At 40.7% G+C, this 27,329-nt stretch overlaps 1 protein-coding gene and 1 non-coding gene across 2 annotated transcripts in view; both read right to left on the reverse strand.

The window, feature by feature from the left end:
* AVEN (apoptosis and caspase activation inhibitor) overlaps positions 1 to 27,329 on the reverse strand; it is a 182,914-nt gene that overhangs the window by 145,899 nt on the left and 9,686 nt on the right. The window contains exon 2 of the mRNA XM_008017153.3: positions 1,182 to 1,359. Within this exon, the coding sequence (XP_008015344.3) occupies positions 1,182 to 1,359 (178 nt within the window). The remainder of the gene's footprint in view (positions 1 to 1,181; positions 1,360 to 27,329) is intronic.
* On the reverse strand, positions 17,793 to 17,899 carry LOC119628272 (U6 spliceosomal RNA). Its single transcript, XR_005244561.1, has one exon. It is a non-coding gene; the product is annotated as a U6 spliceosomal RNA (small nuclear RNA).

Consider the following 27,329-nt stretch of genomic DNA (forward strand, 5'->3'; position numbering starts at 1 on the left):
AGATAAAGAAGAAAGGTAGAACTAAACAGCAACATCAAAGTCATGCAGAAGAAAAAATTCAAAACAGTCCCAAAGTATTATTTTTTTTTTACTTCTCTGCTTCTCACATCTGCATCCTCTGTATCTTTTTAACCTGGCAATAATTATTTATTAAGGTAATTGCAGATTCACACATAGTTGTAAAGAAATAATACAGAGAGATCTCTTGTACACATTGCCCAGTTTCCCCCAATAACATTTTGCAAAACCATAATATAATATCACAACCAGGAGAGTAACACTGAAACTGATACAATCTGCCAATCTTATTCGAATTTATTCATACTCATTTGTGCACATGTGTGTATATTAAGTTCTATGCAGTTTTATCACCTGTGTAGGTTCGTGTATCTGCCACCACAGTCAAGATACTAAACAGTATCAACATCCCAGGGATCTGTCATGCTGCCCCTTTATAACCACATCCGCTTCCCACCCTCCCATCCCCAACACCTGGAAATCACTCATCTATCTTCCACTTATTCTTTAAATTCTTACGCCACACCTTAGTAGGGACCCTGCAGCCATCTGTACACCCAGCACTCCCCCATTATTCCCTGTTACTGCTCTACAGCATCACATCACTGAAGGTGCAATCAATCTTAGATTATAGCTGATCACGGATAGACTGGGTTTTCACTGTATTGACAGAAAAGACTATCCAAAAGCACAATCAAAAACTTGGTGCTCAGTGCATCTGGCTCCAATAAGTGCATATCCACTACTATGCATATGCCCGGCTACTTAAAAAAAAGGAAGAAAAAAGAGAACGTATATTCTAGAAACTTTATCATGCTTACTATAAATATAAGTAATGTTTCCTCCAGTATCAAAGAAAACATTTATTTTTCTCAGACTATCAAATTTACAGCGGCATGGCTCAGCTTTTTCCACTTATAGGAAGGCTTTTATCTATCGCAAAGACTTTAGTCATTCTACATCAGTACATGGAAACCCTTACTTCCACTTAACATCATTTTTTTCCCTTACAAGCCATTAGAAACACCGTCCTTTACTTGAATTTAAAATCCAAAGAACAAAGGATACATTGCTAGTTATAAAAGTGGAATTTAAAAATATAAATACAATGTCTGTGCAAGTTTTAGAGCACTAAGCAGTATGCATGCAACTGGAATTCATACCTGCAGAGCTGAGGAGGACACTGAAATCTGTTCCCCTCTGGGACTCTCCACTTTCATTATTGACCTCTTTTTCAATATCTTGATATCGATCCCAGTTAGAGACAATCTTTCTTTTAGAATAATTTCCCTGTTCATCATTCTCTTCTCCATAGGTCTCTGCATCGCTGTCGTCTTCAACCTGCAACCATTAGAGACAAATCAATAAGTAGGCAGTGGAAATCCTGACCTTAGTAGACTTCCTGTAAAATAAAACAAAAAAGTACCTGGGCATATCAATAAAAAGCAATACACCAAGCTGTCTGAAGATATTAAATAGTAAGAGAGTCACACTATACCAGAGTGTTCTTTCAGGGTGAACTTTTCAGTAATCATTGAAAAGGAAATCTAGCAAGCAGCTGACTAAACATTTGTGTAGCTGATCTCTAAAACCTATCCCTGTATATCCTACAGGGAATTAAGTTTCATCCAGTTAAAATAATCAAGGCTGTAAGTATCTTAAACTCAAAGAACTTCAGGATGGAAATCAACTCTCCCTTTCAATTTATGGATTTTACAAACGCATTCCATAAATATGTTTATAAGATTTAACTTTTTAGAGCAATTAAAGTATGACATGACTTAAAACTATTTAACTTAAACACACACTCATAGGAAAACACTATTACATATAGTGAGGGACAATGACTTGTGAAATGGAGTATGAATTTACATGGTACCACATTTACACATATGATTCCATACTCTAGAATAATGAAAACCATTGCACATCTAAATTTGTTTTAGTACTTCTTATTAACAACTTGAGTTTGGAATAAATACATGTTATGAACAGAACCATCCAGACAGGGGATTAATGAATGTTCTGAGGTTACATATTGACACAAATCTACTTTTAAATATTGAGAGGAGACAAATTACTGACAAAGTCAAGGCCACTTCTTTTGCCCTTGATAGCCTTCTGTGAGCGCCCTCTCAGGTGTCCTCTTAGCACTCTCCAGGCTCAATTTCTCCAACTTGCCTGTGTCATTTTTCAGGTAGTGTCTGTGTGAGTAACTAGTTGTATACATGTGGACACACACACACATACACAATGCTCCTAGTAAAAAGGTTGCACAAAATCTTAATTCAATAGAAAAGAAAGTGCTTGGGTATACAAAAGTTCCCTGTATTACAACTGACTATGTTGTATAGATTTCTATAAGTTTTAAATAGCAACCCTGCTCAGATGCATTCTAGAGAACAGTTTCCAGTGTTGGGCACTGAAAGGTTAAGACAGCATGCAGAAAGATACACAATGTGAACAATTCTAGAAGATAAGGAGCCCAGTTTCTTCAATAAATAAACTGCAGGGGAAAAAAATGGTAGCAGAGGATGGAGAAACCTATAAACCAAATAACTTAAGGCATAACCAGCTGTAATGTAGGGAACTTATTTGTACTCATTCGAACAATCTAGAGGAAATAATGACTATGAGACACCTGGGAAAAAGTAAATAATGACTGGATATTTGATTATATTAAGGAAATACCACTAATTTATTGTTTGTTTGTTATAATACTGGTATTGTACTTTTTTTAGTGTTGTTAACTTTTAGATATAAACACTGAACTCTTTATGGATGAAAAGGTAGGACATGTGAGATTTGCTCCACAATAGTGGGTGGAGAGGAATGGTGGATAGACATGAAATACACTATACTTAATTGGTAATTGCTGAAGCTGGATGATGGGTACATGGAAAATCATATTATTATTCTATCTACTTTTGCATGTATTTAAATTTTTTCATAATAGAATATTAAATTTTTAAAAGAGAGAGAGATGCACATAGAATCTTGTGTCCCAAACATTACAAAATCCTTATCAAGAAAAAAGTGAGTAAAATATATTAAAACAACTCATCTGTATAGGATGGGTTGGACTTAAAAAAAATAGTGTGGACTTAAGAAAAAAAACAAGCTTTTATTAACACAGAAACAGGACATATGTATTGGAGAAAATTAGGAGGAAAAGACAAGCAAAACTAAAATAAATAAAAAACCCAAATTCCGTCACCCACAGAGTACCAGTAACCCCTTAGTACACAAACTTCCAGATCTTTTTCTATGTATATATTTATATATGCTTCTTTTTGGTCACCAGATTTTTAAAAAATATTCTTCATATCTCCATTTAATAAATTTCATTTCATGTAACACCCAGGCTATTTCCAAATTTCCCTAACCCAAAAAATGTCCTATACAGCTGGTTTTTCCAAGACAGTATCCAATCCAGGACCAGCAACTGTATCTAATTGTTTATTCCTTAAGTCTCTTTGAATCTAGCATAGTCCCTATTTTTATGACACTGACTTATTGACAAGGCCAGGCCAGGTCTGGCTGCTTCCTCACGGTATTATTTATAGATTTTTTTTATCTCCAATATTATCTATAAACTAATCTTAAAAATTTAAGTGCTCAACGGAGTCAAGCTAAATATTTTTGGCTAAAATACATCACAGATGATGCTTTGAACCCTTTGTTATATCACATAAGATGGCTGAACAAACATAAGCACTATATATAATAACTAAGACGGGTCACAGGGTTTGGATAATGAAATCTGATCCATTCACCCACTGTACAGATATGTCTTCCCTCCTTCATATTGGAAATTGTGCAGTGTTATTTGATCCACTGTAAATTTCTAGTTCTCCGACCATTCACTTAACAAATTTAACACTAGTCAATAATCCTCACCTGAATCAACTTTCATACACTTTCATGAAATAATAGACTAAGTGGCCTTTCAAGATCACTTTCAGCCCTCAAATATCATCATAAGCCTCCCTGTCAAAACCAAAAGATGGCATTCTACATTATGGTCTAGGGACTGCAGAGACTGCCTGAAAACTAGAGCATTCCTGCAAGTTTCTGAGAACCAAAAGATGCTGGCAGATGAAACGTATACAATAGAATCTGCTATGTAAATAACAAATACCAGGAACATTCTGCAGAAAATAGCCTTGGCCGGGCGCGGTGGCTCACGCCTGTAATTCCAGCACTTTGGGAGGCTGAGGCGGGTGGATCACGAGGTCAGCAGATCGAGACCATCCTGGCTAACACAGTGAAACCCCGCCTCTACCAAAACTACAAAAATTAGCCGGGCGTGGTGGAGGGCGCCTGTACTACCAGCTACTCGGGAGGCTGAGGCAGGAGAATGGCATGAACCTGGGAGGCAGAGCTTGCAGCGAGCTGAGATCATGCCATTGTACCCCAGCCTGGGCGACAGAGCGAGACTCCATCTCAAAAAAAAAAATTAAATTAAAAAAAAAATAGCCTTGTAACTGATGAGAATTTGCAGGAGAGTACGAGACCTGAAAACACCGGCAGGGTTCTGTCTGGGAAAATTCAATATTCTTTTGTTGGCCCATTGGGTGAACAGAGTTGAGAGAGGCTTCTCCAGTTAGTATAAAACCTGTAAAACCTCTAAACATAGCTATAACACATGGCAAAAATGTAAACCTGGGCAAAATAAGTACCTTGATCTAAAAGAGGATTATGATCTGAAACACCTAAGGAACTATTAATGCAGTGAAACAAGCACCGAAATGGCAAGTGGGAGACATAGACCAAATTAATGGTCCTTCCAAATGTCTCTAACAGGCTGATCCTTGTGCACATGAATGACTCACCAGTCCCCAGATTAGAAGAACTACTGAACAAGGATCTCATTACCCGGACCCAAATGCAGAGACAAACAGAGCTGTCATTAGCCTTCATTCACAAGAGAGCAGTAAAAAGGAATAATAATAAAAAAGTTTAGAAGACACTTGATGTAACTGAAAGATGTATCTTAAAAACTAGAGATTTTATAGGTTCATTGTGCAAAGATCTGAGACAAAATAAAAATATGCAAAGCCTCAATATAGAGAAAAAGAAGAGAGCAAATAAAATACTGATCAGAAAACAAGGTGAAAACTGTAAAGATAAAGGCATCATTTTCATATAAATATCGTTACAAAATCAGTCTGGTGGTTTTCGCTGTAGTATTTCCTACCTGGACAATGGTCACTGGTTGCATTGTTCAGAGATTAACAGGAATCCAATTAGATTAACAAGCTGAAGACCTATCATATAATCAAACCACTGCCGAGCTATTATCTTGTCCAATGACACACACAGACACACAAATCCATTTAAAACAAATTGAGATTCCCAACTAGAAAGAGTAGCTTAATGTTTTGCAGCTTTTCCAATAGGCAAGGGTTGTTTTGACTTCACCTGCTCTGCAGAATGAAAATGAAAAAATGAGATTAAAAAAAAATGAATCAACTTCCTAATAATAAGAATTGTCATGATAACTCTAATGAAATTAAAAAATGAATCAACTTCCTAATAATAAGAATTGTCATGATAACTCTATGTCATTCTCCAAACAGGAGAGCCGACGGCCCCTTACACATACATATGAGAACTGTACAATAGAACATAATTCAGCCAAATTCTCTGCCACTTTCAAACAAGACATGCTTTTCTTCTAGTGTCCAGTAACATGTTCCTCATTTCCATCTGAGACCTACCCGGAGTCTCCTTTAATGTCCATATTTCTACCAACAGTATCTTCAGGACAACCCAGGCTGCTTCTATCATGCACCTTAAAATTCTTCCAGCTTCTACTCACGACACAATTCCAAAGCCACTTCCACATTTTTAGGTATTTGTTAGAGCAGCACCCCACTTCCTGGTCCCAAGATCTGTATTACTTTCCTACAGCTGTCATAACAAAGTATCACAAATTAGATGGCTTAAAACCACAGAAACGTTTTTCTCTCTCAGTTCTGGAGGCTAGAAGTCTGAAATCTGGGTATTGGTAGGGTTGGCTCTTTCTGGAAGTTCTGAGGGAGAATCTGTTCCATGATGTTCTCCAGCTTCTTAGTGGTTGCTGACATCCTTAGCATTCCTTCCTTTGCCATTTTCACATGGCATTTTCTCCTCTACGGGTGCGTATCTTCTCCATTCTTATAAGGACATGAGTTATACTGGATTAGGGCCCATCTTAATCCAGTATGACCTTGTTTTATCTTTGATTACCTCTGCAAAGAACTTATTTCCAAGTAAGATCACACTCACAGATACTGCAGATTAGAATTTAAACAAATCAAAATTTTTGGAAGACAAAAATCACCTATCACAGGAAAATAAAATAGTCGAAAATAATGGGTGGGCCTGGCACCATGGCTCACTTCTGTAATCCCAGCACTTCAGGAAGCCAAGGCAGAAGGACTGCTTGAGGCCAGGAGTTCGAGACCAGCCTAGGCAACATAGCAAGACCCTATCTCCACAAAAAAGATAAAAATTAGCCAGGTATGGTGGTGTACATCTGTTGTCCCAGCTACTCAAGAGGCTGAGGTGAGAGGATCAGCTGACCCGGGAGTTTGAGGCTGCAGTGAGCTATGATTGCACCACTGCACTGAAGCCTGGGGGACAGAGCAAGATCCTGTCCCTTAAAAAGAAAAAGAAGAAGAAGAAAAATAATGCCTGAAAACTTCCCAAAGTTGATGAAAAACCTTTTTTTTTCTTCTTCTTTTTTTTTTTTTTTTTTTTGAGAGAGAGAGTCTTGCTCTGTCACCCAGGCTGGAGTGCAGTGGCACAATCACAGCTCACTGCAACCTCCGCCTCCCGGGTTGAAATGATTATCCTGCCTCAGCCTCCCAAGTAGCTGGGACCACAGGCGTGTGCCACCATGCCCGGATAATTTTTTGTATTTTTAGTAGAGACGGGGTTTCACTGTGTTAGCCAGGACGGTCTCGATCTCCTGACCTCGTGATCTGCCCGCCTCGGCCTCCCAAAGTGCTGGGATTACAGGTATGAGCCACCACACCTAGCCAATGAAAAACCTTTATACATCCAAGAAGCTCAACGAACTTCTAGTATATATGTAAAGACAGTCACAGATACATTATTAAAATGCTAAAAGCCCAAAACAAGGATTCTGCAGACCCACTCCATTTTGTTAAAAATAAAATTAAAACATACACACACACACACTCATGGAGGAAATACTGAAAATCAAGATAAAAGAAAAAACAACTCATCACAAGGCAACCCAAAGAAAATTAATGGCTAACTTCTCATCAGAATCAACAGAAGCCAGAAGGCAATAATATAACATATTCAAAGTGTTCCTAGGAAAAAAACTGTCAGCCAAGAATCCTACCTGCAGAAAAGTTATCTTTCAAAAATGAGGATGAAAAAAAGACATTCCCAGATAAACAAAAAGTAAGAAAATTTGCGATAACAGGCCCACCTTACAAGATACACTAACATAAAGTTCTTCAAGCTAAAACAAGTGGTCCTAAACAGCAATTCAAATCCACGTGAAAAAAACAAAGAGCACCTGTAATTATGTAACTATGAAATATCACATAAATGCCTATTTCTTCTCTCTTCCCTTTACCGATTTTAAAAGCAATTGTATAAAACAACATGTGTATAACTGTATTGCTGGGCCTATAACATATAGATTTTTAAAAAAACCAATATCCAACTATAGCTGTCTACAGGAGATTCACTTTAGAATTCAAAGATACAAGTAGCAGTAAAAGAAAGAAAAAGGATAAAAAAAAATTCTATGCAAATAGTAAAGAGCTAGCATGACTACATAAATATCAGACAAAATAGACTTTAAAACAAAAATCATTATAAAGACCAAGAAGGCTGTTACATAATAATAAAAAGGTCAATTAAAAAGATATAACAATTGGGCTGGGTACAGTGGTTCCTGCCTGTAATCCCAGTGCTTTGGGAGGCCGAGGTAGGGAGGATCACTTGAGGCCAGAGAGTTTGAGATCAGCCTGGGCAACATAGAGAGCATTGCTACAAAAATAAAAATAAAAAATTAGCTGGGCGTGGTGGCACGAAGCTGTAGTCCTAGCACTTGAGCCCAAGAGTTTGAAGTTACAGTGAGCTATGATCATGCCACTGTACTCCAGCCTGGGCAATGGAGTGAAACCCTGTCGCTTAAAAGAAAAAAAAGAAACATAACGATTATGAACATATAAACATATGCTCCTAGGAACAAAGCTCCACAATGTATGAAGCAAAAACTGACAGAATTGAAGGGAGAATAGAAAGTTTAACAATAATAGTTAGAAACTTCACGACCCTACCTTTAACAATGGATTAGACCAACTAGACAAAAGAACCATATGCTTAACAGAACTAATAAAAAGACTTACTGAAGCTGCCATCCTCTTTAACTTACAATCAAGAAACAGTAATTTACATTAATTCATAATCTGCTTCATTTAACTGGCCCACCTATGAACAGTGTATTTGGGCAACCTTATTCATTAAATATCCTTCTACCTTTTCTTACCAAAAATACATACATAAATAAAAGAGGTTGCCAAGAGAATATTTAAAGATGATCTCTATCACCAAGAGCCTTCAGATAAGCCAGTAAAATTTCAGAAGTTATTAACACTAATAACATATAACAAGCAGACAACAGAGCTTATTTAAAGCCTTTTATGTATAAGAACCTAGTTTTTGCAGGTCCCTGGTTCTACTTTCTTCTGGAGCAAAAAGGTCTAGAAAAGGCTTTCCTGTTTTGAAGCTAATAAGGAGTTCAAAAACATTCACACGTTTTTCACCCACCTCCTATGTTCCTCACAAAAGGTAAATTATATCATAGAAGGGAGCAGGTAGAATAGAAATGAGAAAGAACACATTTAAGGAAACCCTCCAACAAAAAGTCACCAAAAACTAATCGCAGTGATTAACAACGTCAAATGTGCTCAATTAAAATTTTACAATGTGTATAATTGAAAAATAATATTAATTCAGCCTATTTCAAAATGTTTAATGTTATTGAGCTTTAAAATATATCACTGATTAATAGTCAATTGTCAGCTTTTATATTTGTAACCCTATTAAGGTCATTTTTATCTTATATAATCATTTGGCCCATAGGCAATAACTTAACACTGCTTTTTTCACTATTAAAAAACATTATCTTTTTAACAATAGAAAAATTCATAAACCATCATAATTAAAGAATTCAATGACAGTTTTCGATATCTGAAAAGTGTGCTAGGGCCGGGCATTGTGGCTCATCCCTATAATCCCCACACTTCGGGAGGCCTAAGCCGGAGGATTACTTGAGCCCAAGAGCTCAAGGCTGCCGTGAGCTATGATCACGCCACTGCACTCCAGCCTGGGTGACAGAGCAAGACTCTGTCTCAAAAAAACTTTGTTTACTAGCCCTATATGAAAAAGGAAAAAAAGGCAGGGGGAACTACGCTAGCAAAAACAGTTCTTTCAAGAAGTGAAATTTCAATAAAAGACTGAATTAAAAAGGATATGGATATACAAAAAAAAGGACGTTCCCATTTGTCTTTGTGTATTAAATAAAATATACATTGTATATTAAATAAGATATACATCATATTTGAAAAAATGAATAAATGCAGTATATGGCATATATATGAATTTCTTGATCCCAGAACAATGCACCTAATAATAAATATTTGGGCTCCAAAACACTGTGGCCATTAAGAATGGGAATAAAATGATACACATGATAGTCAAATTCAACTGTTTCTCTAGCAAGAGAAGTATATAGAGCTGTCCTTCCTTGTGGTCAGTATAAGGAAAAAGCAGAGAGGAAGGGAGCAGAGGCATCCCAGGACCAAGAAAATGGGAACTCAACCCTCAGTGCAGCCGTCCAATGACTCGTCTCATTCCATCTCTCTCTTTCCCCAAGTCCTTATATCTTTCTCACGTGTGTCATCTTGCTTCAAAGCTGGCTAAAACTGGAAGGCACAGGAAGGTCATTAGCATCTGCAGGCAGCCCACACCAGGGACAGACTATGGGATTTCTTAAAATCAAGACCTTGCGAGTTCTATGCTTCAGTGACTTAAGGATAATTTGGGAAATTAGACTGGAGTAACTTTTATTGGACTAATTAGTGATTTTAAACTACACTTTGGGGAGGTCCTTTTAGGGAGGACCTAAGAAAGGAAGGGGGAAATGGCAATAGAATCAGTTTCATTTTATCTGCTTTAAAAAATGAGCTTCTTATAAGAACGTGGGACTTTTTCAGCTTTTTAACAAGGTTTGGAAACTACCAAATGAAGCCATTTTGCAAGTCCCAACTCCCAGGTAAAGTCTATGAGCTAGATTACCATCAACAACTTTTCTAGTAAAGAAGGCATTAAATGGTCCTATACAAAGACAATGTGCTTCTTGGCGTGGTTATGATCTTAGAGAAAAGATACCTTTTTGCTTTGCCAATCTATTTAATCCACAGACACACACAATAAGTAGTGACACAACTAGAAGGCCTATCGGTAAAAAATGTCCTTTGTTAAATCACATGATTAAAGCTCATCTTTATAAAAAATGTCTTTATATAAAGACCCTGAGCATTTCTGGGTGACCTTAGTGTGCAAAATGTGTTCACCTCAACCATTGCCACTGACCATTTACTGTTTTTCTGAAGGGGGAAAGGGATGCTTCAGGTACATCTGCCTCTCTGTTCCATTTTTGCTGGGATTTCACTGCATATGCTTAATGCTGCAAATGGCCAGATTTTCTTTTGTCTCTGTCTCAGTTAAATTTTCAGCTCTCGTGTCTACCAGCGCAAGTCTGGTTTCCTTAGTTACTCAGGTTTTAATGTCATCACATATCACTTTCCAGAAAAATCAGACCATTAAATAGCTGTCTTCTGGCCCACTTGAAGATATTTCCAAGCCCTCAAGTCACCAGAGGAAGAGAACTTAATTAACAAGTAAAGCATTACTGAACTAGAAGGAACCTAGAGAGGTCAAGTCTCTGCCCTCAAGCAAGAACATGCAGAAATCACAGTGCACCAGCCTGTCCTACGGCTAGGTTCTGGGGTTATGTTTACTCTTCACCTGAGTTAACCATTGGTTTTTCCTGTATAAGCACAAATTTCCACTTTCTTAATCATTGTCATGGTCTGTTTTAAATTTCCTAAATTCCCCACCACCTTTTTAATGGTTATAATCAAAATAAATGTAGCATACTAAGGACTTGACCAGTGACTCCTCCTCTCTACCACACCTTTTTTTTTTTTTTTTTTTTTTTTGAGACAGAGTCTCACTCTGTGCCCTGGCTAGAGTGCAATGGCGCAATCTTGGCTGACTGCAACTTCCACCTCCTGAGTTCAAGCGATTCTCATGTCTCAGCCTCCTGAGTAGCTGGGATTACAGGCGCCCGCCACCACGCCCAGCTAATATTTGTACTTTTAGTAGAGGTGGGGTTTTGCCATGTTGGCCAGGCTGGTCTCAAACTCCTGACCTCAAGTGATCCATCTGCCTTGACCTCCCCAAGTGCTAGGATTACAAGTGTGAGCCACTGTGCCTGGCCAAATTTTTTAAATTAAATGAAAATAAAAATAGTATAGTCCCTTCCCAGGACAAACTCATTTCTTTAAGTACGACTCTAAGTGGCTCTTATTTTTACATTTGTCTGTCCTGCAATGTGTCCACAGAGAGCTACTTTTGCTCCTTGCACCACTAACTTGCCGACATCCATTTAACAGTGTTTCCTGAGTAGTCACTGAGTCCCAGCACTGGATCAGGCATTGGGAACACAAAGACCAGTAAGCCAAGGGCCCCAGCCTCAAGAACTCACAGTGCTGTGGGAAACATGCAGAAGTAAACATATATAGTGTGATATCAGCTACTATAAAACATTCACAAGATGTTACGGAAGCACAGAAAAAGCACCACCAAAGGGGGAGAAGGGGGGATGGGGGACATCTTCAGGACCAGGCTTGTGAGCCAGTGGGAAGCAGGAGGATGACATCACGGGCTGAGGGAACAGTATGTACGAGGATCCCGGAGCGAGAAACAGTCCTGCTGAAGATGGAGACTCACGGCCTGAGATGAGCCTACTGAAGGAACGGCTGCTGTCTTCCGCCTGCTGGCGGAACAGAGGGAACTCTCATTATCCCCTGCCTTCCTATTAGCAAAGAACGTGCCTCTAACCAAGAGTAACAGCTGTTCAAAGCAAAACCCAGGGAAATCAACAATGGGAAATCTGAAAAAAGAAAAACACATTTAGCTGGGCACGGTGGCTCACGCCTGTGATCCCAGCACTCTGGGAGGCCAACACGGGCGGATCACCTGAGATCAGGAGTTTGAGACCAGCCTGGCCAACATGGCGAAACCCCATCTCTACTAAAAGTATGAAAAAGTAGCCGGGCGTGGTGGCACGCACCTGAAATCCCAGCTACTTGGGAGGCTGAGGCAGGAGAATTGCTTGAACCCGGGAGGCAGAGATTACAGTGAATCAAGATCGTGCCATTACACTCCAGCTTAAGCAACAAGAGAGAAACTCCGTCTCAAAAAAAAAAAAAAAGAAAAGGAAAAAAAGAATGTGTTTGAAGATTCTGGGAAGATGGCAGCAGCAGCAGTATGGCTTTCCCAGTTCCCCTGATAAAAAATACACAGAGCAACTAGGATAGCAAAATGAAAAATCCACAGGAAACAGCCACAAAAGCCTAGGTGACAAAGTATTTCCATAAAGTCCCAAATATGAGCAGGTACAAATCACCAAGAGTTACAAGACCTGCAAGGTAGGTACCAGTGTCTGTGAGAGGAAGCAGAGGGGATCAGTGCAGCATCTGACAGACCTGGGCATCCCCAAACAAACAACAGGCACCCAACTGGAAAGTTCAGCGGGCCCATCTGGGAACAGCCGCTAAGTCTGTCGGGTCTACTCCAATAGCTGGTGACTTCGAGGAATTTGCAGCTAAGGCTGAGGGAACTGAGAATGTGGCCTCTTCACCTCTCAAAACTAACTGGCCCAAGCTCTTTTGCCAGACAAAACTCCACTCTGAAGAGAAACTCCTGGGGGCAGAATTCAAATTGAGCAGAAGAGGAATAATAGAAGATAAAGGGAAAGGAAGGGTCAGATAGAGCGGGTGAGGGGCGCTGGATCTGAGAAGCAGGGACCATCTTTTTAAACACTTCCAGACAACAGAAGACTTCTGGCACTCTCGAGTCCTGACATCTGAAAAGCTGCCCTTAACAGGGTGTCTCCCTTCTAAAAGCTGGGAAAACTGACTTTGCACGAAGACGAGCAACAACAAAGGATCGCAGTCAAATCCCACTCAAAGCTGTTAGCGTGCGGAAAAAGATAACAAAGGAGCACCTTTCTAAAAATTCCACAAAATATTCAAAAATGTTTTATTAGAATACAATCTCACTGCTTAAGGATAATGGGGGAAATTAACTAAAAATTCCACCCTTGGTCTTTAGGAGCTAAGAATAAAAAAGTAACAGTTGTCAACTCTCAATCTTGCACAGAAACGGCAATACACGAGGGAAAAAGTGGGTAGAGAGACTCTGACAGAGAAAAAGGTAAACCAGCCCACAAAGCTAATGCTCAGTGACACGTCGCAAAGGGATCTTCACTCTATCCCTTTCCTTCTCCCGGCCCTTATATCTTTCTCATAGGTGTTATTTTATTTCAGAGATAAAATGATAAAAATGAGCGGCATGAAAGAGTAATTACCATTCGTTAGCAGAATCAAGAATTGGAGACAGTACATTCCTGGCTCCTTAGATGCACTCTAACTTTCCTTCAAACAATACACCCTCAGATCTGAACAGTAACCATCATGTGGACATAAAACTGGAAAGCGACTGGGCGCGGTGGCTCATGCCTGTAATCCCAGCACTTTGGGACGCCAAGGCGGGCGGATAGCCCGAGGTCGGGAGTTCGAGACCAGCCTGGCCAACATGGAGAAACCCCGTCTCTACTAAAAATACAAAATTAGCTGGGCATGGTGGTGCGTACCTATAATTCCAGCTACTCAGAACCCAGGAGGCAGAGGTTGCGGTGAGTCGAGATTATGCCATTGTACTCCAGCCTGGGCAACAAGAGCAAAACTCCATCTCAAAAAACAAAAACAAAACAAAACAAAAACTGGAAAGCAATTTATCTGTCCTGCGTACTGCATTAGAATGAAGTGCATAGTACTATCAGATCAACAAAACCACAGACTTTAAAAAATCTTATTATGTAGTAAACTTACAATACTAATAGACACCGAGTTAGGCTCGTATCGGTCCTGACCTCTCCATCTCACCTGGTCAATTATCTACTTCCTGGTACTTGATACTCTGCATGTGGCCACACGACTCTTCATTCTTACAAATTTCCCCCTTTCCCTTCACGCCACACTTCAGTCAAAAGTATCTCAGCAATATGTATCTCCTGGGCTACAAAATGTAACCCGAATCTTTTTAAAATATTACCAACAGGAATTTTTGATCCAGTCAACAAACTTTTCTCCACTAACTAAACCCAAGTGTCTCTACCTGCTTGTATGCTATGGAGTATGTAGTCAGAAACATATTGGTCCATTGTAAACCAGCGTAACTGTTTTGTCAAAAACAAAAGGTTTGTTTTCTCTTCACATTCAGAGTTCCAGACCACTACCTTCTAAATAATTCGGGTTCACTAAAATATCATTTGCCAACCACGTGTGGTGGCGCACACCTGTAATTGCAGCACTTTGGGAGGCCAAGGTGGGTGGATTACTAGAGCCCAGGAATTCAAGATCAGCCTGGGCAACATGGCAAAACCCCATCTCTACAAAAAAGTACCAAAAATTAGCCGGGCGTGGTGGCACATCCCTGTAGTCCAAGGTCCTCAGGAGGCTGAGGTGGGAGGACCACCTCAGCCCAAGGTGGTCGAGGCTGTAATGAGCTGTGATTGTGCCACTGCATTCCTGGATGACAGAATGAGACGCTGTCTCAAGGGGAAAAAAAAAGAAAAAAACGTATCATTTGACAAAGCTTCTCACCTACAATGAACCCAACCACCTGTCTCAAATCCACTCACTCTGTTCACCTATTAACAATTCATCCAAAAGCCTAGAACTGAGCTCTCATACAAAACAAAACAAAGCAAAGCAACCACCACACCATTTTAAACAGCGTGGAGACCTCATCCCCATTCCAATAAAGTTAAGCAGATTCACCTAAGAATAACACTTCAAGAGAGAAGATATCAACCACTTAAGATTTTTCAGGTAATGTCCCTATCACCATGTAACTATCAATTCTCGTAAGATGCCAATTAACCAAGATAAGTGATATCAGTAAGGTTTTTTGGTTTTTTGGTTTTTTGGGTTTTTTTTGAGACAGGGTCTTGCTACGTCATCCAGGCTAGAGTAGAGTAGTGCGATCAGCTTATTGCAACCTCCATCTCCCAGTTCAAGCAATTCTCCTGCCTCAGTCTCTCGAGTAGCTGAGACTACAGGTGCATGCCACCACACCCAGCTAATTTTTGTATTTTTAGAAGAGACAGCATTTCACCATGTTGGCCAGGCAGGTCTCGAACTCCTGACCTCAAGTGATCCACCCACCTCAGCCTCCCAAAGTGCTGGGATTACACGCGTGAGCCACTGCGCCCGGCCAGTAAGCCTAAGGTTCTAAAATGATTAAAAACTCCATTGTCTAGCAACTAAATAATGCACCACATACCATTTTGGTCAACAATGGACCACATTTACAACAGTGGTCCCATAAGGTCATAATGAAGCTGAAAATAATGTCATAGTGCAAGGCATTATCCACATGTTTGTGGCGATACTGGTGTAAACAAACCTACTACATTACCAGTCATATAAAAGTCTAGCACATACAATTATGTACAGTACATACTTGATAATGATACTAAATGGTTACTGATTTATTTACTATATTGTACTTTTTACCATTATTTTAGAGTATAGTCATTCTACTTACTTTTTAAAAAGCTAATTGTAAGCTTCAAGCAGGTCCTTCAGGAGGTATTCCAAAAGAAGGCATTGTTACATAGGAGATGACAGCTCCAGGCATTTTGCTGGCCCTAATGACCTTCCAGTGGTACAAGATGTAGAGGTGGAAGACAGTGATATTGTGTCCGGAATTTATTAAGCTAAGTGTTATTACAAGAGTCAAAAAGGTAAAAATATTTAAAAGTTTATAAAGTAAGAACACTACAATAAACTAGGGCTAATTATTAAAAAAAAAGTTTATAAGTTTAGTGTAGCCTAAGTATACAGTGTTTATAAAGTCTACAATAGTGTACAGTAATGTCCTAGGCCTTCATATTCACTCACCACTCACTCACTCACTCACTCACTCACTCAGAGCAACTTCCAGTCCTGCAAGCTCCATTCATGGAAAGCACCCTATACAGGTGTACCATTTCTCATCCTATACACAGTAAGTTTACTGTACCTTTTCTATGTTTAGACACACAATACTCACCATTGTGTTACAACGGTCTACAGTACCCAGTACCATAACATGCTGCACAGGTTTGTAGCCTAGGACAACCGGTTATACCATACAGCCTGGGTATACACTAGGCTACACCATCTAGGTTTATGTAAGTACCCTCTATGGTATTGCACAATGACAAATCACCTAACGACATGTTTCTCAGACTATATCCCCATTAAGCAATACATGACTATTTATTGTAGCAAAACTTAGAAAAATAGAATTGCAAAGTCTTAAGCAGTTCTTTTGTCTGCAATTACACTTTAATGCATACAACAAGTTCAAAAACGTCTTGATTTTTTAAACACCTTTTCCATGCCTCGAAATAGAGGTTTTAAAAGCGTAGTGTTCTTTTCAGCTTTTAGAACTTTCTTACTGATGCCTTTACAAGTTTGCTCCACAACATAAATCCAAGGAGGCAAATTAGAAATTTGGTGGAAACAATACTATTTCTCTTAAAGCATGTAGATCATCTGGTTTAAGCCTCTAGGCGTCCTTGTTAACTAAAGGGCTACTGCCATCATCTGGCAGAGAACATCCCCTCTTCTCACACCACCTCACAACTCTGAAATGCATTTCAGTTCTCACTGCTCTTTCATGAGTACTTGCTCTGAGTACTAATGATGGGCAGCTGGAACTTCATAAAGCTGTGGATACCTTCATAAAAGCACCTCATATCACATCATTCAAGCCCCTTGACTAAATTACGACCTTACTCTCCTTGTCATGAAAAGTTGTAAGTTTCATGAATTAGGCCAAATTTCATAAGGCACAAGATATAACCTTCACATAACTTTTTACTTGTTTTTTTAGAAAAGGACCAAACTTCAGCCCTAACCAGTAAAAGCTGTTCGATTTGCCATTTTGTATTAACAAACACATGGACCTACCAAAATTCTTTTCCTTTTAAGCACCTACCCTGTGTGGAGACAGTCTATATGCACACACTGACCAAATGGTGAGGAATAATCACTGGCCCAATCATCTGAAAAGTCTTTTTCTGCATATACATTTTACCCGACAGAAAATGATTTCACATATGTTCCTCTAGCTTTCCAGCATCTGAAGCTCCTTTATTATTATTATACTTTAAGTTCCAGGGTACATGTACACAACGTGCAGGTTTGTTACATATGTATACATGTGCCATGCTGGTGTGCTGCACCCATTAACTCATCATTTACATTAGGTATATCTACTAATGCTATCCCTCCCCCACCCCCCACCCCACAACAGGCCCCGGTGTGTGATGTTCCCCACCCTGTGTCCAAGTGTTCTCATTGTTCAGTTCCCACCTATGAGGGAGAACATGCGGAAAAAATACGGAACGCTTCACAAATTTGCATGTCATACTTGCGAAGGGGCCATGCCAGTCTTCTCTGTATCGTTCCAATTTTAGTATATATGCTGCCAAAGTGAGCACTGAAGCTCCTCTTTTCAATTTATTCTCCTCTTCAGTTCTTCCCTGATGAAGAGTCTATAATGCCTATCTTTTCTCATTTCTGGCCTGGGTGAATTTTTCTATTAAAAAATTGCATCTTTTTCTTTTTCTAGAGATGGAGTCTTGCTCTGGCGCCCTGCCTTAGCCTATCAAGTAGCTGAGACTACAGGCACAGACCACCACATTCAGATAAAAAATATTTTCTGTATCTTTCTTTTTCTTTTTTTTTTTTTTTGAGACGGAGTTTCGCTCTTGTTGCCAAGGCTGGAGTGCAGTGGCACCATCTTGGCTCACTGCAACCTTCCCTTCCCAGGTTCAAGCAATTCTCCTGCCTCAGCCTCCCAAATAGCTGGGATTACAGGAATGCATCACCACACCTAGCTAATTTTGTAGTTTTAGTAGATACGGGGTTTCTCCGTGTTGGTTAGGCTGGTCTGGAACTCCCAACCTCAGGTGAACCACTGCGCCTGACTTATTCTCTGTATGTCTAAGAGCACTTACACATGGCCGGGTAAGGTGGTTCATGCCTGTAATCCCAGCACTTTGGGAGGCCAAGGCAGGCAGATCATTTGAGGTCAGGTGTTCGAGACCAGCCTGGCCAAAATGGTGAAACCCTGTCTCTACTAAAAATACAAAACTTAACTGGAGATGGTGGCAGGTGCCTGTAATCCCAGCTACTGGGGAGGCTGAGGCAGGATAATCACGTGAACCCAGGAGGTGGAGGTTGCAGTGAGCCGAGGTTGCACCACTGCACTCCAGGAGGCCTGGGTGGACGGAGCAAGACTCCATCTCAAAAATAAATATAAAATAAGAGCACTTCCACATGACAACATTAACATGAAAAAGCAGTGAGCACTCACAGCACTTGTGTAAGCAGCATTCCTAAAGTAATAAGACGGCATTGTTTGCAATAAAGACAAGTGCATGTATTATACTTAAAACCTACTCCACACAATGCATGACATTTGAAAGGTGTTTGGCTGGCATGCCCTCTAGCTGAACTGCTTTCTATTGCTCCTCAGCCATCAAATAAATGGCATCATGGCCACATGTTAGCAAAAATTCCTTCCTTCCAATCCCAACAATTTTAACTAGAATGGAGAAACAAGAAAAAACATTTTTCAGAGGCAGAACGATTCACAATTTCTCCCATGACAAGACAGAATACTACTATAATCTGCATCTCCCTTCTGCAGCTCTTTTCAATTGTGACCTTTAGGAAGCTCTCCCAACATTAGGGAGGAAAAAATATTTAATTAAAAGAAAGGGCAGCAAAGGCGCCTGCAGAAGGGAGAAAGCTTTTACCTTGTATTAGAGAAAGGTGGATTTTCTCAAAGCTCCCCATCCATCAGAACAAAATGCAAATCCCAGGATCAGGATTATGCAGCAGGAAGGGTACACAAACTCTGAGGCTGGGCCACAGCCAGACATGCAAAGCCTGAACATCTGCATGCTGGTAAAATTCCCTTGGAGTTAGCAATGCTAACATTATGGGTGCCTTACACCTTTTGCATAAGTATGAGATTATTTCTCTGCTTCACAGAAATTTAAAGACTCCAAGGATTCTGCCCACTGTGATTCAAAAAGGAAGGCATTCCCCGCCCCCACTCTCCAGCTTCCATTTTCCTGATCTTCTGGCCAGAAGGATGAGATTTCTCTTGGATTTTTGCTACCTCTGTACCACCACTGCAGCTCTGCTGAAAGCTTGCCTTTGGCTCAAAGCCAGATAGAAAAGAGCAATGAGGCCGGGCAGGTGGCTCATGCCAGCACTTTGGGAGGCCAAGGCGGGTGGATCACGAGGCCAGGAGTTCAAGACCAGCCTGGCCAACATGGTGAAACCCCGTCTCTACTAAATATACAAAAATTAGACTGGCGTGGTGGCATGCGCCTGTAATCCCAGCTTCTCAGGAGGATGAGGCAGAATTGCTTGAATCCAGGAGGAGGTTGCAGTGAACCGAGATCGCGCCACTGCACTCCAGCCTGGCGACAGAGCGAGACTCGGTCTCAAAAAAAAAAAAAAAGGAAAAGAACAATGAGAAACTTACCCCTCTCATCCCCCATTCAGGTTGCTTCTCCAGGCTTCCACTTCATGGTCTGCCAGCTTTTCTTTACTTTTCTGAGTCCTCAGGTAATCTGCCCACTGAGTTTGGCTGCCATCAGCAAGAGAAATAGGCTGCAGTGGACTAACCTCATCTTGGCCAAGTGCTCCCTAGTCATCTTAGTAATAGTTGTTGCAGCAGCATCTCTCTTGGCCGCATCACATAATGATAGCCGATACACACCAGAGCTCAGGCCCAGCCCACCTCTCACCTTCCTCTCGATGATGCTGTCAGGGTAGAGACAGCCTGGTCATTCATTCTTGTAAAACCTGAGATTTGGTGCACAATTTCTTAACCTCCTCTTAGGTGTCACCATTTATTTCAGACTCTAACAAAAGATGGAAGAAAACAAAAAAGCTCTCGGACCTCTGGAACACTGTCCTGTTCTTGCCCCTACTCTGTAAGGCTCTGTCGCTTGCCATCCCTTCAATCACGCCAGGCTTCAAAGGCCAGGTGGGCAGTTAAATATTAAGTGTAAACAGCTGCTTACTGTGTGCTGCTAGCAACTAAACAGACCTAATCTATACACCTTCAGGCTGTGAAGGGCATCAAAGAAAGAAAACACATGTTAGAAATTCTGACAGATGCCACTTTTTTGGCCAGGGAAATTTAAACTCATTCTGGCTTTTTTTTTTTATTGATGGCAAAATAGAGGACTCTAACCAGAGACGAGCCCAGAGAGTGGATTTGATTTCAGATGAAGCTAAACCCCTTTTCCCTTCACTGGTTTTAATTGTAACAGGAAAAGCATAAAACCTGCTACCAGAAAATCAATGTGAATGTTTCCAGAATATTGGAAGTAATCCCTTGCTTAAACAGAAAATCCATTATTCCATTACATAGCAAATATCTACGGAGAGCTGATACTATGCCAGGCATTAGTCAATGTGCATGGAATATAGCAGTGAAAAAGACCGAGTCCAAGCAGCCATGAAGTTTGCATTTCACCAGAGGAGTCAAACAACAAAAAATGAATACTTTATAATGCTGGTGTAAATACATAAGACACAGTAACTTCAGGTAGTGACAAATGGTATCAAAATAAAGTAGAGAGAGATGAAGAGCGATGGGGGCAACCTCTGTGAAGAAACCTCTGAAGGCCAGGCACGGTGGCTTACACCTATAATCCCAGCATTTTGAGAGGCCGAGGTGGGCAGATCTCCTGAGCTCAGCAGCCTGGGCAACATGGCCAAACCCCGTCTCTACAAAAACACAAAACAATTAGCCAGGAGGGCTGGTGCGCACCTGTGGTCCCAGCCGCTCGGGAGGCCGAGGTGGGAGGATTGCTTCAGCCTGGGAGGCAGAGGTTACAGTGAGCCGAGATCACTCCAGGCTGGGTGACAGATCAAGACCCCCTCTCAAAAAAAAAAGAAAGGAAAAGAAAACAGAAAAGAAACCTCTGCCAACTAATATTTCAGCAGAGAACTAGAAGGAAGAAGGAAGCAAGCCACGCCAAGGTCTAGGGGTAGAAACGCAGAACGTTCCTGGCAGCAGGTTCTCAGACCCTCAGGAGGGAACAATCCTGCCACACTGAAGGGTCAGAAACAAAGCCGGTATTACAGATACACTGGTCTGAAGGAGGAGGAAGGAGAGAAGGTCTAAGAGACAAGCAGGACTCAGATCATGAAGGGCCTTATACGGCCTGGTAAGGAATTTGGGTTTTATTCTAAATGCAATGGGAAGGCAGATCTACAGAGACACAAAACAGGCAAGGTTTAATCTGACCATCTTCCTCATCCTCGATCTCAACCAAAAAAAAAATGACTTTCAAATTCAGAGCAAAGCCTAATGTTGAAATCTACTTCATCCTCAGTTCTAACAGATCAAAGAGAAATCAATACAAAGTGAAATCACAAATGTATGCATGCATTTATTTATCTTAGAGACAGGATCTTGCTCTGTCACCCAGGCTGGAGTACAGTGGCACAGTCATCTCTCACTGCAGCCTCACACTCCTGGGCTCAAGCAATCCTCCTGCCTCAGCCTCCCAGGTAGCTGGGATTACAGGCATGCACCACCATGCTCAGCTAATCTTATTTTTATGTATGTCCTCATACCTCTCCAAACACACACACACACACTTTAATGAAGGTATGTCAAAGGAGCACAGGAGCCAACTGAAGGCGCTCCCAATGGCCAAAGCTGGAATGAACTGGAGCAATAACAAAAAGTAGCATTGGGTTGGAGCACACAGTATGAAATAAATATCCATGAGTCCATACTAGTAAAAATGGTGGAGTAAATACATAAATGAGGTAGACAAATCTCCCATATAGAATTCCAAATAATTTATATATAGACACTCTACCCTCAAGGAAGGTGCTACCCAGTGACTTCTTTCCAAAGGGTGCCACGCAGAAAGCAGGGCAGGGTGCAGGCAACAAGTAACTTCACAGTGCAGAAACCTGACAGATAACTACTTCATGCAGGTGATCAAGGTTTACATCAACAGCAATAACGCATGTTGACAGTGTGTGGATGGAGGCGCATCCTACAATACACCTGACCAGTACTCCTCAAAACATCAAGGTCACCAAAAACAAGGAAAGTCTGAGAGACGTGACAACTACATGTAATGTAGTATACTTTGATCCCGAAAGAGAGAAACGATGGACGTTAGGTAACGTCTAAGGAAACCTGAATAAAGTATGGACTTTATTTAATAATCATCTATCGATATTGGTTCATTAATTGTAACACATGTGGCATACTAATGTGAGATGCTAATAACAAGGAAAACTGGGTACAGAGTAATTGGGAACTTTCTAGACTAGTCTCTCAATTTTTTTGTCAATCTAAAAATGTTCTTAAAAGTCTGTAAAGCTTAATAAATATATATATTTTATATATATGGAGAGAGTGTGTGCGCCCTGCGAGATACATGCTCTGAAACCACAGACCTTATAAAATCAATCATCTTATCCTACTGCTATGAGTTGCTTCAGCTGTTACAACAATGAGACAAAAATTAGCTTCTAGTCAAGTACACAATTGAGAGGCTGGGCCTTTTACTTTTGCTGAACGAGCACCAGCTGCACTCTACCTAACTCTTAAGTATATGGGCACATCCAGAAAATATTTGTTGCCTCTTTAAATAAGTTCACGATAACAATAGAAATAATCACTATTATGGGGGAAGTGGGTTTGGTGATAAAAATAAAGCAAATATTACACAGATTTTAAGTCTGAATAAAAGTGTGAATGCTATATCCCAGAGCTTAAAAGAATCCATAAGTCAAAAATGATGGTCCAGTTGTAGGCTAAATACAGGTGTGATAAACCTTATTTAGTTCAGACACTTGGGCGGAGGGTTGGGGGGCTGTTATGTGAATATTTTAGGGGGGAAAATGAATATGTTTATTACTGACCATAGAATGCGATTCTTGTTTTTCAAAAGAAGACATGGGTTTAAAAGGTTGAGAAACACAGGGCATGACTCCTCCAGAAAAATACAGGCTGAAAGATAAGAACTCCAAAAATTTTCAAACCAAAGTTCACTTGTACTTTTTTTACTGCTTTATTAAAGATATCAACTTCTACCTGTGATAGGCAGAATTCCAGGTGCCTCAAAGATGTCCATGTCCTCATCCCCCGAATATGAATATGTGAGACTGCAGAGCAAATTGGAATTAAAATTGCAGATAGGAATCAAGGTTGCTAATCAGCTGACATTAAAATAGGGAGAATATGCCGGGTTACACAGGTGGGTCCAGGTTTTAACACAAGAGTCCTTAAAAGCGAAAGAGGGAGGCAGAAGAGGAGAGAAACGGAAAGAGATGTGACCAAAGAAGTAAGGTCCGAGGCATGCTGTTTCTGGCTTTGAAGGCAGAGGAAGGGGCCAAGAGCCAAGGAACTGGGCAGCCTCTAGAAGCTGAAAAGGAAAGGAAGCAGATGCTCGCAGGGTCCTCCAGAAAGGAACTCAGCCCGGCAGACACCTTGATTTTAGCCCGGTGAGACCCGTTTTGGACTCTTAAACTCCAGAACTATAATAAACTTGTATGTTTTAAGCCACTACATTTGTAGTAATTTATCACAGCAGCAATAAAAACTAATACACTGCCTAGAGAACTCTCCTGCTTTTAGGAGGAAAGCCCTTTTACCCCAACATCAAAGTGATATTTTTACCACATGCAAATTAAAGGAAGGCAAAAAAGTTATCAATAAGTGTGAAGTAAACAAGAGGATCAAAAGATCAGGAACTACAAGAATTATAAGTAAACTACAGCAGAGAGCAGGCTAATCAAGTCACTCCAGGGATGGTCAAGTGATCTTAGCCAGCTACAAAGTTCATTTGAAATCTTCACATTAACCACTGTTAGAGAAAACCCAAAAATCTATTTTCTTGTGGTTAGAGAGACAGCAATCAATATTCATTATTTGTGACAGAAAACTAGAAAGGGACCAGGCACAGTGGCTCACACCTGTAATCCCAACACTTTGGGAGGCTGAAGCAGGAGGAGTGGGCCCAGGAGTCTGAGACCAGACTGGGCAACATAGGGAGACTCTGTCTCTACACAAAAAAAAAAAAAAAAAAAAAAAAAATGATCAGGGCACGGTATCACACACCTGTGGTCCCAGTTACTCGCGAAGCTGAAGCGGCCAGATCACTTGAGCTCAGGGATTCAAGACCAACCTGGGAAACGTGGCAAAACCTTGTCTCCACAAAAAATACAAAAATTAGCCAGATGTGGTGGCATGTGCCTGTAATCCCAGCTACTTAGGTGGCTGAAGCACGAGAATCGCTTGAACCCAGGAGGCAGAGGTTGCAGTGAGCCAAGACTGTACCACTGCCCTCCAGCCTGGGCAATAGAGTGAGACACTGTCTCAAAAAAAAAAAAAAAAAAAAAAAAAAAAAAAAAAAAAAGAGGCACTTTGCCCACAGAATATTCATTAAAAGAAAACTATCAAATTAAAACTACAAATTACTATAAATAAAAAGGAAGGCCAAGGCACAATGGCTCACACCTGTAACCCCAGCACTTTGGGAGGCCGAGGCGGGCAGATCATGAGGTCAGGAGTTCAAGACCAGCCTGACCAACATGGTAAAACCCCGTCACAAGACCAGCCTGACCAACATGGTAAAACCCCATCTCTCCTAAAAAAACAAAAAAAAAAATACAAAAATTAGCCAGGCGTGGTGGCGGGTGCCTGTAATCCCAGCTACTTGGGAGGCTGAGGCAGGAGAATCGCTTGAACCCAGGAGGTAGAGGTTGCAATGAGTCGAGATCGTGCCATTGCACTCCAGCCTGGGCAACAGAGCGAGACTCCAGCTCAAAAAAAAAAAAAAAAAAAGGTGGCGAGGCTGCGCACTATGGCTCATACCTGTAATCCTAGCACTTTGGGAGGCCAAGGCAGGTGGATTACCTGAGGTCAGGATTTTGAGGCCAGTCCAGCCAACGTGGTAAAACTCCGTCTCTACTAAAAATACAAAAATTACCTGGGCGTGGTGGTAGGAGCCTGTAATCCAGCTACTTGGGAGGCTGAGGTAGGAGAATCGTTCGAGCCCGGGAGGCAGAGGATGCAATGAGCAGAGATCGCACCACTGCACTCCAGCCTGGGAGACGGAGTGAGGCTCCGTCCCAAAAAAAAAAAGGGGGGTGGCATTTGAGGTGAGCATGTGAAAATGAATAAGATTCTGAAATATGAAGTGTGGGAGGGAAATGTAATTTACTACAGTTTTGGTTGCAAACTATAGAAACCAACTCTGGGCCGGGCGCGGTGGCTCACGCCTGTAATCCCAGCACTTTGGGAGGCCGAGGCGGGCGGATCACAAGGTCAGGAGATCGAGACCACGGTGAAACCCCGTCTCTACTAAAAATACAAAAAATTAGCCGGGCGCGGTGGCGGGCGCCTGTAGTCCCAGCTACTCAGGAGCCTGAGGCAGGAGAATGGCGTAAACCCGGGAGGCGGAGCTTGCAGTGAGCCAAGATTGCGCCACTGCACTCCAACAGAGCCAGACTCTGTCTCCAAAAAAAAAAAAAAAAAAAAAAGAAACCAACTCTGGCTAATTTAGGTAGAAAAGGAATTTACTAAAAGAATTTCTAGTAGCTTATAAAATCGACAAGAAGTTTAGAGAAATAGGCTGAATAAAAAACAAGCAGGAAGCAGGCAGCTGAGAACCCAGCCACAGGAACAATCAGAGAAGTAGATTAGAGTGGTTAGGATGCCACAGTAGCTGCCATAGTGAAGACTCTCTTAAGTGTCCTTTCATCTATACGTCATTGCTCAAGATTCGAAGCCTAATAAAGGACGTTATTGGGTCATCTGGTGAAACCTCTGTAAGGTTAAATAGAATTGCAGCAGTGTTAATGTCCTGATTTTGATAATTGTGCAATGGTTATAAAAGATTTATTTGCTTTTAGGAAATACACAATGAAGTGTTTAGGGGTAAAGGGGCATCATATCCACCACTCAAAGGTTCAGAAGAAAAAAAAATTGTGTGTGTGTGTTTTTTTGGTTTGGTTTGGTTTTGTGTGTGTGTGTGCGCGCGTGGAAAGTGGAGGAAGGAGAAAAAGACAGGCAGTGAACCTGTCCAAACTCAAGTGATCATCTTGCCCCACAAAGCCCGCGTTTACACTCACCACACATCACACCACATAATCTCACCACCCAGAGATAATCCCGACGGTTTTTATGTGCATTGTCTTCCCTACTGTCTTCCCTACTTTTATAATAACAATATGTTCGTAGAATCATCTTTTCAAATTGGAGTATGTCTATGCTTCTGATAATACACAACGGTAAAAAATATGAACAAAGGAAAGACAAAGTTCTACATAATCCCTATATTTTCCCTACTCCAAACACAGATTAACAGTTTGATATTATTCTTCTACCCTTTTGAGAGTTTTAAATGCATATGTATACCTTATAATTTTCACATACTGTCATTTTTTTTTTACTTAAAAGTCTTATGACATCTTCCCAGTTTTATGAGAAAAGAATCTACATCAAATGTTAAGGGAAAAATTAAATTTTTTAAAAAAAAACTGTTTTAGGAACTGGGCATGGTGGTTCACGTCTGTAATCCCAGCACTTCGGCAGGCTGAGGCAGGGGGATCACTTGAGTCCAGGAGTTCAAGACCAGCCTGGGCAACATAGGCAGACCCTGTTTCTACAAAAAAAAAAATTGAAAAGGAAATGATTTTTAAACTTTAGGAGTTGTTTACATATTCATAGTATTACTGAGTTTAAATAGAAAAGCAGCAGCAAAACAAAACACAATACTTGGGAATGGAGTGAAGAACATTAAGGGAAAATAGGAAGCCAAGCTTTGTCCTTAGAACAATACTCATTTTTTCAACAAGGTTTGC

The sequence above is a fragment of the Chlorocebus sabaeus genome, chromosome 26, assembly GCF_047675955.1.
Source record: "Chlorocebus sabaeus isolate Y175 chromosome 26, mChlSab1.0.hap1, whole genome shotgun sequence".
NCBI classification, from domain to species: Eukaryota; Metazoa; Chordata; class Mammalia; order Primates; family Cercopithecidae; genus Chlorocebus; species Chlorocebus sabaeus.